This window comes from Aquarana catesbeiana, linkage group LG01 (assembly GCF_042186555.1).
Source record: "Aquarana catesbeiana isolate 2022-GZ linkage group LG01, ASM4218655v1, whole genome shotgun sequence".
In the NCBI taxonomy this organism is placed as follows: Eukaryota; Metazoa; Chordata; class Amphibia; order Anura; family Ranidae; genus Aquarana; species Aquarana catesbeiana.
Window position 1 is genome coordinate 664,272,655 of NC_133324.1, and position 13,982 is coordinate 664,286,636.

Consider the following 13,982-nt stretch of genomic DNA (forward strand, 5'->3'; position numbering starts at 1 on the left):
GCACACATTTTTTTTTTTTTTTTAATTGTTGTAATTAAAGGGGGGGAGAGGGAGGACGCTATCAGGTAGGCTGTACAGGGCCCCGTGATTTCTAACAGCAGCCCTGGCTGTATGCCTGGCCATACAGTCTTGCAAAACCTTTGGCTGGTAAAAATGTTCTCATACACATATCTCAAACGTCGACAAGCAGTCTGATTGGCTGAAGGTAACACCTTCATATAATTTTACTGAATGTGAATAAACCAACCACATCTTCCCTATCAAAAATACCCCCCAATGAACAATAAAAGGTGACAACATTGTCAACTTCAGTCTTGCATACCAACACACATTAACTACATCAGTACTATACTAAAGGGCAAGTGCAGTCTGAAAAAAATCACCTCTGGTCTAGAGCACAGGCTAATAGTAATCCTTCACAATAGCACTGATAACTGTATATACAGCTATCAGTGCTATCGTAGGGGGTGGGTTGACAATGTTGTCACATTTTAAAGTTCATGGGGGGGGGGGGGGGGTATTTTTGATAGAGAAGCTGTAGTCAGTTTATTGACATTCAATAAAATTATTTTGCACATGAGCTTTCCGTTAAACTATTTTCTAGCCCTTTGCATGTATTCCATTGAATTTATAAATTGCATATATACTTGCAGGAAAATGTAATTTTCTACATTAACAACTCTATTTTCTACTGTTCTATAAAACATAAAGTACATTATGTAAGGCTCAAGTCACATGGCTTCAACATAAGGAGAGGGATCTTTATTTTGGCCATGTGACTGTTAGATGGGAACTGAACCTATAGTATCCCTCATTAGATCCATTAATGTAATAATTCAGAATTGAACACAATGTAAATATGTTGGTCTAATATGATATCATGGCATCATATGTTTACATCTACAGTAAAACCTTGGTTTGAGAGCGTTTTGCGAGACAAGCAAAATTTTGTCATAAATTTTGACTTGATATACTAGCAATCTCTTGATGTACAAGTAGCATCATGTCACAACTGTGTATAAAAGAGAAGAGAGGCGCCTCTAAGTGTAGCATTATGGTTACATTTAATGAAGGTACAACATTTTTGATTTAGCAACTTACATGGTTGATGATTAAAAGAGGCACATCTAAGTATGCAGGCATCCGGGGTAAAGCTGTCCACATAGACCGTTATACCCACATAGACCATCCACCATTGATGCCATCTGTTCCGCGCTCCACAAGCGCTTCAAGCCTTTCAAATCGATCTACTGCAGGGTAGTCTTCCCGGTCACGATGGCTGACTGAAAGCGGGGAGAGCCGGCGGTGCGGAGGACGGTCTATGTGGACAGCTTGACCCCGGAGGCCTGCATACTTAGATGTGCGTCTTTTAATCATCAGCCATGTGAGTTACTAAATGTCGTACCTTCATTAAATGTAACCATATTGCTACACTTAGAGGCACCTCTCTTCTCTTTTATACCCTGTAGCTCCTGCTGGATTTTGCTTATAATCCTCTTGTAGAGGCTGCCATTTGTAAATGGACATTTTATGGTTACACAACCTATCACATTGCTATAATCTTTTTATATGGACTATAAACTGAAGGACTTATGAATAAATGGTTGTGGAATGAATCATCTGAGTTTCCATTATTTCTTATGGGGAAATTTGCTTTGATATACAAGTGCTTTGGATTACAAGCATTTTTCTGGAACCAGTTAAGCTTGAAATCCAAGGTTTTACTGTATATTGTGAAAATAGTAATATAGCCACTATAACTACAATATTTTTTGACACCTGCTAGTTGATTGGTAGATTCTAAAATGACTATGACAGGTAGTGAAATCAAAACAAAAATTTTAGCCTTTATTTTTTAAAAGGGGTGTTTTAGGTATGTGTGCTGCTCATTAAATTATCAGACTCACCTGAGCACAGAAAAAATGCTCTGCTCATCTGTCTATCATGTAGATAAATCACCGTTTGTGCCTTTCATTCATCAATGCCACTTAAGAAGATATACCTGTGGTTATTATTGTATCACTGCAAAGCACGCCATTTAGGGAGCGCAGTGATCTTTTCATTCTCTCCACTGATCACATCACTTCTTACCTCTCCATCCAGCAAAATATTATGAGGAGAAAGTGCCCGGTGGACCATGTGGTGACGGTTCATGTACTCCAATCCCTGAAGGACTTCAAATGCCAGTTGTAAAATCTTCAAAGAGCTGGTACAGAAAAGAAGAGTTTGTATGTGTAAATATTTCATACATTTTTTTATGTTGCTACATTCCCTAGGAGCTTTCAAAGACAAGATAATTAAAAAAAAACAGAGCGCTGATATGCAGTGCAAAATGAGCTTCATTCATGAATTTAACTTTATCTATCTTATTCAATATAGTGGTATGTCAGAGATTGCAGCCAGATTCCAGGGAGTGCCTCACACGTAAGGAGGGTGGATCCAGTGGCGGGACAAGGTCAACCAGTGCCCAGGGCAGATATGCCAGATCACATCCAGATGAGGTCTTACGCATGACTTGTACAGGGGCAAAATGAGATCTCTCTATGCAGTCCATGCCTCTTAAACACTTGATTTCTGGGCACCTAAACCCCCCTCCTGCCCAGACCAATTTTCAGCTTCTAGCGCTGTCACTCTTTGAATGACAATTGCGCTGTCATAAAACACTGTATCCAAATGAAATTTTGATCATTTTTTCCCACAAATAGAGCTTTCATTTGGTGGTATTTGGTCACTTCTGGGTTTTTTATTTTTTGTTAAAAAAAATTAAAAAAGACCGGAATTTAAAAAAAAAATACAAAACCGTTTTATATTTTGTTAATAAATTTTGCAAACAGGTAATTTTTCTCCTTCATTGATGTGCGCTGATGAGGCTGCACTGATAGGTGACACTGAAGGGCATTGATAGGTGGCACTGAAGGGCACTAATAGCCACTGATGGGTGGCAGTGATGGGCACTGATGGGTGGCAGAGATGGGCACTGATCGGCACTGGTAGCTGACACTGATGGGGAGCACTGCTAGGTGGCTCTGATTGGCACCACTGGTGGGCATTGATAGGTGGCACTGATTGCTGGCAATTATGTACTAGTGGGCACTGATTCGTGGCACTGTGGGCACTGATTCATGGCACTGGCAGGTGGCACTGGCACGCGGTACTGGTGGGCACATATGAGGCGGCTTTGCCTCTTCCTCTTTGGGACTGATGTCCCTGTAACAGAAGCCGGTGATCGGCTTTTTTTGCTCCTCATGCTGTCAGCATGAGAGGAAAAAAAAATAGGATTTTTAAAACAGTTTACCTGTAAAATCCTTTTTTTTAAGTACATCACGGGACACAAAGCCACAGTAGTTACTATGTGGGTTATAGGCCACCTTCAGGTGATGGACACTGGCACACCCTAAGACAAAAAGCCCACTCCCTATATAACCCCTTCCACTACTGGGAGTACCTCAGTTTTGTAGCAAAGCAATACACGTGTACACTAAAAGAAGGGAGGGACCTCTGTGTCCCATGATGTACTTCAAAGAAAAGAATTTTGCAGGTAAGCTGTTTTAAAAATCCTATTTTCTTATCATACATCACAGGACACAGAGCCATAGTAGTTACTATGTGGGATGTCCCATAGCAATGCCAACTGAAGGGAAGCAGACACAACACATGTAGGGCACTAAGAGACTAGAAGACTTATACTGCAGCCTGTAGTACACTGCGCCTAAAGGCGATCTCCTCATGACCTTTTACATCTATTTGATAGAATCTGGTAAATGTATGGACTGAAGACCAAGTTGCAGCCTTGCAGATTTGAGCCATAGAGGCTTGGTGATGCACTGCCCATGAAGCACTAACAGCCCCGGTGGAGTGTGCTTTAATATGAAAAGGTGGAATTTTCCACTTTAAACCATAAGCTTGAACAATCACTTGACGAATCCATTTAGGAATAGTAGATTTCAACGCTGCCTGTCCTCTCTTAGGACCTTCTGGCAACACAAACAAAACATCTGTTTTACGCATCTGAGCGGTCACCTTCAAATAGACCTTGACTGCTCTCACCACATCAAGAGAATGTAGTGACCTTTCTTCTGCAGAATGAGGTTCTGGAAAGAATGAAGGCAGAACAATATCCTGGTTTAAATGAAAACCTGACACTACCTTCGGTAGGAAATTAGGATGAGGACACAATACAACCTTATCCTTATGAATAATCAAATATGGCTCTTTACAAGAAAGAACAGCCAACTCTGATACTCTTCTTGCAGAAGATATGGCAACCAGAAAAATTAATTTCCTTGTCAAAAGAACCAAGGGAATATCTTGTATCGGCTCAAAAGGCTCATTCTGTAATGCCCACAGGACTAAATTCAAGTCCCAAGGGTTCAGGAGTGACCTAACCGGAGGATTAATCCACGTTACCCCCTGAATAAAGCTACGAACCAGAGAGTGCAAAGCAAGTGGTCGTTGAAAAAACACTGAAAAGGCTGACACCTGACCTTTGATAGTACTCAAGGCCAGCTTCATTTCTAATCCCATCTGTAGAAATTCAAGGATCCTACCTATACCATATTTTCTGGGGTGCCAACCCCTGGATTCACACCAGGAGACATATGCCTTCCAGACTCTATAATATATGACTCTGGAGGCAGGCTTCCTAGCATTAATCAAAGTAGAAACTACTGAACCTGACAGCCCATGGTCTTTCAGAATGTGGGTCTCAATAGCCAAACCGTTAAATTTAGCGTTTGTATGGTAGGATGGAATACCGGACCTTGGGAGAGAAGGTCTGGCCGCGGTGGTAGGGTCCACGGGTCCCCTACCATCATCTTTACAAACTCTGCATACCAAGATCTCCTGGGCCACAAGAATCACCTCCTTCCCTTCCTGCTTGATCAAGCGAAGAAGGCGCGGAAGCAGCAGAACAGGAGGGAACACATAGATCAGTGAAAACTGATCCCATGGAAAAACGAAGGCATCTGTTCCGCATGCCAGCGGATCCTTTGTCCTCGACACAAAGTTGTCGGTTTTTCTGTTGAACCTGGACGCAAATAGATCCATGTCCGGAATTCCCCACCTTTGACATACTGACAGAAAGATGTCGGGGTGAAGAGACCAATCTCCCGGGAACAACTGTCGGCGACTCAAGTAGTCTGGGAGGAGTCTGCGTCTCTGACGTCGTCACGCTTTCCTCTTCGGAGGAGTTGGAATACTGGCGGTTAGCGTGTGAAGGAAGCCTCATGAGACGCCGCCGTTCAGATATATTGCTTTGCTTGCTTTTGACTGCTTATATACAGCCATCTTCTTGTAAGTGCAAATCTGTTTGAGTTTAATAAATTTTATATACGTACTGCACTATGGGAGCCCTCTCTGCTTTATATTTTGAGTAATACTGCCGACCACAGACGGAGCAGCCCCTGGTCCCTCTCATCCGTTTCTGGTGACACAGATGCCACAGCCCTGGAGTTCCTTTAAGGTTTTTGGGAGACCATAATTCCCTAGGCTCGGTGAGACCAACATATTGGTCTTTACAGCTGGTAAGGAGACATCTTACCCCCCTGGGTGTTTCGCTTCATTGGATAAGGGATTCCTTTTCCATCACTGTGCCGATCACACTTTCACTGACATAAAAATTATTGCGGCGCTGAAAAGTTCAAAATGAAATTGAAGAGTGGGAGGAATCCAATCACCAAATATATTGTGCAGATGTAGAAAGAGTCACTCGTCACCACGTGGTAATGTAATCTGCTTACCAGAAGGTGTTAAGGATTAGGCATAGATGATAAATTCTCAATAGCATCCAGCAAATCCAGCCCACTGGAACCCCTCATCAGACCACAACATCCGTGGGATTTCAGTTGAAGCTTAAAACAGCATGCATCAATGATAGGAACAAATGGCTGCAGCAATCAGCGTACGGATGTCAGCCTGGCTGACATGTTTCATCATAACAGATGTCTTCAGATGCCTAATCCTTAACACCTTCTGGTAAGCAGATTACATTACCACTTGGTGACGACTGACACTTTCTACATCTGCACAATATATTTGGTGATTGGATTCCTCCCACTCTTCAATTTAATTTTGAACTTTTCAGCGCCGCAATATTTTTTATGCATGTGACTTTTTGTTTGTTATCTACGAACTTTGCTGGCCGCTTGCTTTTTTTCAGTTCAGCGCAAATTTTTACCTGTTTTATGACACTTTCACTGACCACCCCCTTTTTTTTCTTTTTGCAAATGTATTGGAACTTTGAATACTGCCATTGTGGATTACACTGATCCACATCTGAGCATCACCAATTATATTTTGTTTGTGTGTTTATCAACTATGTATATATGATTTTAAATGTCACCTGGGTGATTTATTTTTCCTATTATTAGCACAAATATTATTGTCTGCTTTAGTTTTCTGGTTAAGTATGGTTTTCACTTAATTTATATTTCTTCTACTTTAAGAATTTAGCGCTGCTCTAATATATATATAATTTATAATTTTTGGGTTTTGTATTGTAGACTCTTGGTGCGGGCTGCTTATGTTTTGCTGATTTTTTGTTTTAATATTTTAGTAATTAATCAAGCACAGTTTTAGCGCAGCGTTTGGCCAATCTGCCTCATTTGTCATAGACTCAAGTAGTCTGCCTGCCAATTCTCTATTCCCGGAATGAAGACTGCCGATAGGCAAGGAATGTTGTCTTCTGCCCAGAATAGGATATGATTCACCTTTCTCTGAGCCGCACAACTTCTCGTGCCCCCTTGATGACTGATATAGGCCTCTGCTGTGGCATTGTCGGATTGGATCCTGACCAGACAATTCTGTAATCTGAGTGTCCGGGCCTTCAGGGCCAGACATGCTTCCTGAATCTCTAAAATATTGATGGGCAAGGTTATTTCTGTTTTTCCTTGGACAGATGCTTCTTCCAAGACTGCTCCCCAGCCCAGAAGGCTGGCATCTGTTGTCACCACCTTCCAGGTAACTGGTAGGAAGGACTTTCCTTTCTGAAGATTTTTGGATATCAACCACCAACTGAGGCTTCGACGCACTTTGGGGGATAAACGCATCGGGAAGTCTAGAGCTTGGATCTTTTTGTTCCAAGTTGACAGGATACTGTTTTGCAGCAGTCTCGAATGAAACTGCGCATAAGGAACGGCCTCGAATGACAATATCATCTTTCCCAACAATCTCATGCAAAGTCGAATAGAAGGATTCTTCTTTGCTTTGACCACCTGAATCAGTTCCCTTATGGAACTGATCTTTGCCTGGGGCAAGAACACCCTCTTCTGAGCTGTATCTATGATCAGGCCCAAGTACTGCAATTTTCTTGATGGTTTTAAGGAGGATTTCTCTAGGTTTAGAATCTAACCTAGGTATTCCAGGTAGCTGAATGTGGTGACCAAACTCTGGTTTAAGCGGGCTACCGACTAATCTATCAAGAGTAGATCATCTAAATAAGCCAGAATCGTTCCCCTGAGCCCTTAATCTGGCTAAAGGGGGAGCCAGAACCTTTGTAAAACACTCGAGGTGCAGTAGCTAGACCGAAAGGCAGAGCTACAAACTGAAAATGAAGATTTTCTATCTCGAAGAGTAGATATTTCTGGTGAGCGGGGAAAATAGGCACATGTAGATAAGCATCCTTGATGTCGATTGACGCTAGCAGTTCTCCACCTTGTAGAATGGAGACCACTGATCGGATTGACTCCATGCGAAAAGAGCGGATATTCAAAAACCGGTTTAGATCTTTGAGACCTAAAATGGGTCTGACATCCCTGTTTGGTTTTGGTACCGTAAAAAGGTTTGAATAAGACCCTAACCCTCGCTCTTCCATGGGGACCAGTGATATCACTTTTTAAGACGAGAGATGATCCAAAGCCAGAAAGAGAGACTTATTTTTTCCTGGGTTTCTGGGAATGTTTGATCTGAGCAAACAAGGAGACGGGAACTCTCGGAACTCTAGTCTGTAACCTAGAGATATTGAGGAAGCCACCCATCTGTCTCGACAATGTTCCTGCCAGACCCTTAAGAACTGCAGAAGTCTCCCCCCCACTCGAGTGAACAGGGGCGCCCCCTCATAAGGAGGTTTTAGTATTTTGTTTAGCAGGCTTCCTCCCCCAGGGCCGACCCTGAGGTTTACCTCTTGAACTTGACGGCAGGGGCCATCGTGACTGCCTGGAGGCAGATGCTCCTGGTACTGGAGAAGAAGCTCGTTTAAAAGAAAAACGCTTAAACTTCTTCTTAACTGGTAAAAGAGAACTTTTCCCATTAGAAATTCTTTGGATATATTTATCCAGATCGTCTCCAAACAACCGTTCACCATGAAGCGGAAAACTAGCCAAGAGCTTTTTGCATGGTGCTTTCGGCTGACCAATTTTTCAACCATAGAACTCTACGCACATGTACCAGCCCGAGCATAAGCCGTGAGGCTTGGAGAATAGAATCTTTCATAGCGTCTACTGTTAAACATAACGCCTCTGATATCCCCGCTAAATCTTGGGCCTGCTTATCAGGAATAATCTTGAGCACCTCTTTAAACTGGTCTTTTAAGGACTGACATACTCCGATTGCTGCCAGCGCAGGCTGAACCACTGAACCTGCCAGAGAAATATTGTTTTTAAATAAAAATTTCCAACTTCTTATCTGTTGGATCCTTCAACATTTGAGCATTAAAAATAAGCGAAGAACTGCGCTAAGTGTATAAATAGTGAGAATATAAAATGAGTGAATCATTAATAACAAAACTATGATAAAAGTCCTGCTGCTAAACACTATAACCCTGATATAAGGCAAAAATTGTATGGATAATAATCAGTGTAGTGCTGGACACAAATGATAAATAGTGATGTAATAATAATGCTAAAAAATGATGAGAAAATATTAACCACAAAATATGTTATACACAATTCATGGTATTAATAGATCTCCAATGGGTGAAATATCATCAGTGAAGAAAAGTATATCAAAACAAACAATGTAGCGCTGAACTGGTGATACGGTACACAAATATATTATGAACACATGTGAATTATTGACCTAAACTTATTTCGTCATAAAATAAAATGGGTGAAAATCATATAAGTGATAATAATTATTAATGTGAGTCCGTACCCTGAAAGGGTGTATACAAAGAAAAAAACACAAGTGGAAAATGAAACGTATAGAATGTAAAGTTCATAAGTGCAAAATAGGCTAAAGTTCATGAGTGTCACAAATGAAGAAATAAATCCGAAGAAATGCAGAAAAGGCTATTGCAGGGTTTGGGATTGCATGATCCACCTTTAGTGCAGCCCACCACCAGATGGTAAAATTAGAGGCTTACCAGAAAGCCTGCGACCGCCCTTACTCAGGGGGGTCAATACAGGCTTAGTAGTGGAAAATATCCGAAGATGATAGGTTCCCTAGGCTGTTTTCCCGCTCTCCTCGCCAAACAGATGGTCCGCAGCAACGGGGACCCCAATGTGGAAGAAGTGCCCCCAGGGATTCCTTCAATGCTTCCTCCCGGATGGGCCAGGCCCAAATAAGCCACAGATCCCAAGAGAAAAAAACAAAGGGGACTCCAATAGTGTAGACTGACTAAAAAAGGCTTCGGTTTATTGAACTATAGCAAAACAATAAATATAAAGCACTTACACCAGAAGTGAAGTGACAGTAGAAAAAGCTCCTTAGCTGTTTAAAAGGGTACCCCTGATGACGTCAGTTGTGACGAAACGGCCGTAGGGTCACAACGCCGACACGCATCGTGCATGCGCGAACTTATTTTAAACAGCTAAGGAGCTTTTTCTATTGTTACTTCTGCTGTAAGTGCTTTATATTTATTGTTTTGCTATAGTTCAATAAACCAAAGCCTTTTTTAGTCAATCTACACTATTGGAGTCCCCTTTGTTTTTTTCTCTTGGGATCTGTAGCTTATTTGTGCCTGGCCCATCCGGGGGGAAGCATTGAAGGAATCCCTGGGAGCACTTCTTCCACATTGGGGTCCCCATTGCTGCGGACCATCTGTTTGGCGAGGAGAGCGGGAAAACAGCCTAGGGAACCTATCATCTTCGGATATTTTCCACTACTAAGCCTGTATTGACCCCCCTGAGTAAGGGCGGTCGCAGGCTTTCTGGTAAGCCTCTAATTTTACCATCTGGTGGTGGGCTGCACTAAAGGTGGATCATGCAATCCCAAACCCTGCAATAGCGTTTTCTGGATTTCTTTGGATTTATTTCTTCATTTGTGACACTCATGAACTTTAGCCTATTTTGCACTTATGAACTTTACATTCTATACGTTTCATTTTGCACTTGTGTTTTTTTCTTTGTATACACCCTTTCAGGGTACGGACTCACATTAATAATTATTATCACTTAGATGATTTTCACCAATTTTATTTTATGACGAAATAAGTTTAGGTCAATAATTCACATGTGTTCATAATATATTTGTGTACCGTATCACCAGTTCAGCGCTACATTGTTTGTTTTGATATACTTTTCTTCACTGATGATATTTCACCCATTGGAGATCTATTAATACCATGAATTGTGTATAACATATTTTGTGGTTAATATTTTCTCATCATTTTTTAGCATTATTATTACATCACTATTTAACATTTGAGCATTGTCTACAGGACAAGTCAAGTTTTAGTTCACAGAGGATATAGCAGCGTCATTTGCTGGAATCCCCTATTTCTTATTAAACTCTTCCTCCATAGGATAAAGTGTTGAAAACTTCTTTGGAGGAAAAAACTGTTTATCTGGGTGCTCCCATGAGAATACATAAGCTTTTTCAGTAATGAATGGATAGGAAAAGCATGAATAGGTTGGGGAGGCTTTAGCAAACCGAAACAACAAGTGGGCTCATCGAATGACTCCGCTACTGGCAGCAAAAATGTGGAGCGGACCAATTCAGTGAGAGATTGTACCAACAACCTTTCCTGTGAACCCGATCCATCTGTATTAGACTCTTCAGAAGAGGAGTCATCAGCCTCTTCCTGATCCCCTGAGAGAAAAACATCATCTCTCGCCCTCTGTTCCTCAGTTTGAGGGTCCTGGGTAATGGAAGGGGACCTATTACGCTTAGTCCCACTCTGGGATGTGATTAAGGCATCAATTTTTTTGTTCCAAGCCTAAAATGGTTGAGGAAAAAACCTCTTCAGTAATATATACAGGGGCTGCAGTGCAACACCCAACGTCCCTGATGGCTCACTCTGACCAGCCATATCACTCTCAGGGGAGGATGCCATCTTTTTTTAGATGGTTTTAGGCTTCCTAGTGGCTGTAGAAGTTCTAGAGCCCTTTTTTAAGGTGCTTTTACCACCTTTCCGACCATAGCCTGATGCACAAAGCAGAGGTACCACCAGAAGGAACGCGTCCACTGCTTGAGCAATAGTCCAGCCTTGCCGCTGCTATTAATGCTCAGCCTGATGCAATAGTAAATGTGTCAAAAGGAATGCCTTTGTCACCAAACCTCTTTCATGCCCCTCTTTGCTCTTGTGTCCCTCCGCAGCTTGCAACAGTAAACATGGTGCTTTTAAAAACACTTTCCCGCGCTGGACGTTGGAGGACGCCAACGCCGTGCTAAGCCCTGACCCCTCCATTGCCTACGCTCCCCCCTCTCATTTTAAAAGAGAGCTTTCCCGCGCAAGTGCGGGCCTCCGATCCTATGGGATCGTACTGTGAGGGGGAAAAATAGCGAGGATGAGTAGGGTGGCGTACCATTCGTTTTCTTTTCTGACGCTTCTTGCTTATTGAAGACGGGGAGAAAACAGCACAGGTGGGGGGTGTCTGGTGGGGAGGAAACACCCCCCCCCAGACTTACCGGAGGTCTGCTGCTGGCTGGAGGAAAGAAATATGCTGTTCTGGACACAGCGTGAGCTCCTTGAGAAAGCATGAGAAGGTATGTGCTCCATACAGCCCCCGGTGGTGAGACATAGGCATGACAACATTCACTAATTTAAAGGAGACATTCATAAGAAAATTCAAAATTTCTTAGAAAACTCCACTTACTTTTCCCGCCGCAGGGTTTTCTGTGTTAAAACTAAGAGACCCAATCTTCACCCTTCACGGAAGGTTCCGTTAACAAACTTTCAGGAGCTGGGGACCCTCGGGGAAAACCACAATCCTGGACCTGTAATAGCACCACCGCAAGTAAAACTTTATGGCCTTAATACCAAAAGTACTGGATCCCAGGGTCCGGCTCTCTAAAAAGAGAAGCGTTTACAGGCAAAACCTCGTTTCTTCGGACACGAGGCCCGGGTACCATTCAATTCGGCCTAAAAGACACTTTGCATGGATCCGGCTGCATGGCTAGCCCCAGCAAGGATTGGTCCAGTGGAGCTCAGCACAGCACATCTTTACACGTGACCAACAACTTAGACACTGGCAAAAAAACTGAGGTACTCCCAGTAGTGGGAGGGGTTATATAGGGAGTGGACTTTTTGTCTTAGGGCGTGCCAGTGTCCATCACCTGAAGGTGGCCTATAACCCTTACTCTGATCTGTGATCACCCAAGTCTCACTGACTTGGTGATCACAGCTTGCACCGTGCGCGCCCTGCAGGGGGTGTGCAGAGAGCGTGCAAAGGGGAGGACGTCTATTGACAGCCTCCCGGCAAAGCAGAGCCGCGCTGTAGCCGTCATTCGGCTATAGTGCGGATTTGAAGGGGTTAATACAAGAAAGAATTTTACTCTTTAGAAACCACTGCTTTGCATTTCACGCCGTTATTAAGCTTATGATCTAGATCAGGGATCTCCAAAATACGGCCCTCCAGCTGTTCCGGAACTACACGTCCCATGAGGAATTGTAAAACGCTGACATTCACAGACATGATTAGGCATGATGGGAATTGTAGTTCCTGAACAAATGGAGGGCCATAGTTTGGAGACACCTGATCTAGATCCTTATTCCAGACCCAGATCCTTCTCCACCATAGACTTCCACAGTCATGTTGGAACAGGTAGGGGCCATCCCCAAACTGTTACCGCAAAGTTGGGAGCATGAAATTATATAGTGACAGTGTAGCGCTGCTAGAAAGTGTATCGATAAATCACAAGATAAAGACTCAATAACAAATCTAATAAAGCAAAAAATATAAATTGGCAAAACTGGATGTGACCCAATGAATGTGTGAGAAAAAGTGTCCACAAAAGTTTTGAATGGTATATCCCTCAAGTGAAGGTAGTCCCAATCATAGGTTTTGCCCCAGTTGAAGACCCCTTAGTGTCGAAACCGGTCGGGCTAGCATTTCTTGTATCACACGTTATTTTATTTTATCAGTTCTTTTCTTGTGATCACTTTTATTACACTGGTGTTTACCATTTGACCTTTTATTATTAATAAACCTAATTGGTTTTGACCTGCACCGTTGGAGTCCTTCTCCTTCCTTTTGTTTTCATTTCCTGGAGCCTATGCAGGAACAACTTTGGAGATGGCTATCTGGCTGGAGAGTACTTGGAGATTCCACGGACCAGGAGCGGAGGATATCACTTTGAACCTGTTCCACTCATCTCTGTCCAGTACCTGAGCAGCATCTGATCAATACAGCATAGGATCTTAAGCCTGTCTGACCCCTCTGTCGTATGACATTTGGGGTCCATCACAGCTGGTAAGAGTACCCATTTATCTCTTGAGCACCGTTGAAATTGACTACAGACAAGCTTTACACTATTTTCCTACGATTGGGACTACCTTCACTTGAGGGATATACCATTCAAAACTTTTGTGGACACTTTTACACACACACTCAGGTTGAAAAAAGAAACCTGAGATGTAAATTTTCTGTTTATTCAAAATAACATTTGGGTGTGACACAGCCCACATTTATTAATCTGAAAGTCATGAAGTACACTGAATAAAACAGCCATTTTGGGGACATTTTTCCCAGCTAATTCCCATACCCCCAACTTTTTGAGATGGGAACGAGGGACACCTATTAGCAAAAGTATGTAGGCAAAAGGACACATCCTCTTTCACGCCCACTTAACCACTTGCCGACCAGCCGCCGCAGTTGTACTGCGGC

The 13,982-nt window shown here is 42.6% G+C and overlaps 1 protein-coding gene across 1 annotated transcript in view; it reads right to left on the reverse strand.

Moving 5' to 3' along the window:
• Nucleotides 1-13,982, reverse strand: part of TBCK (TBC1 domain containing kinase) — a 458,935-nt gene that overhangs the window by 369,622 nt on the left and 75,331 nt on the right. The window contains exon 4 of the mRNA XM_073601952.1: nt 2,092-2,206. Coding sequence (XP_073458053.1) covers nt 2,092-2,206 — 115 coding nt within the window. The remainder of the gene's footprint in view (nt 1-2,091; nt 2,207-13,982) is intronic.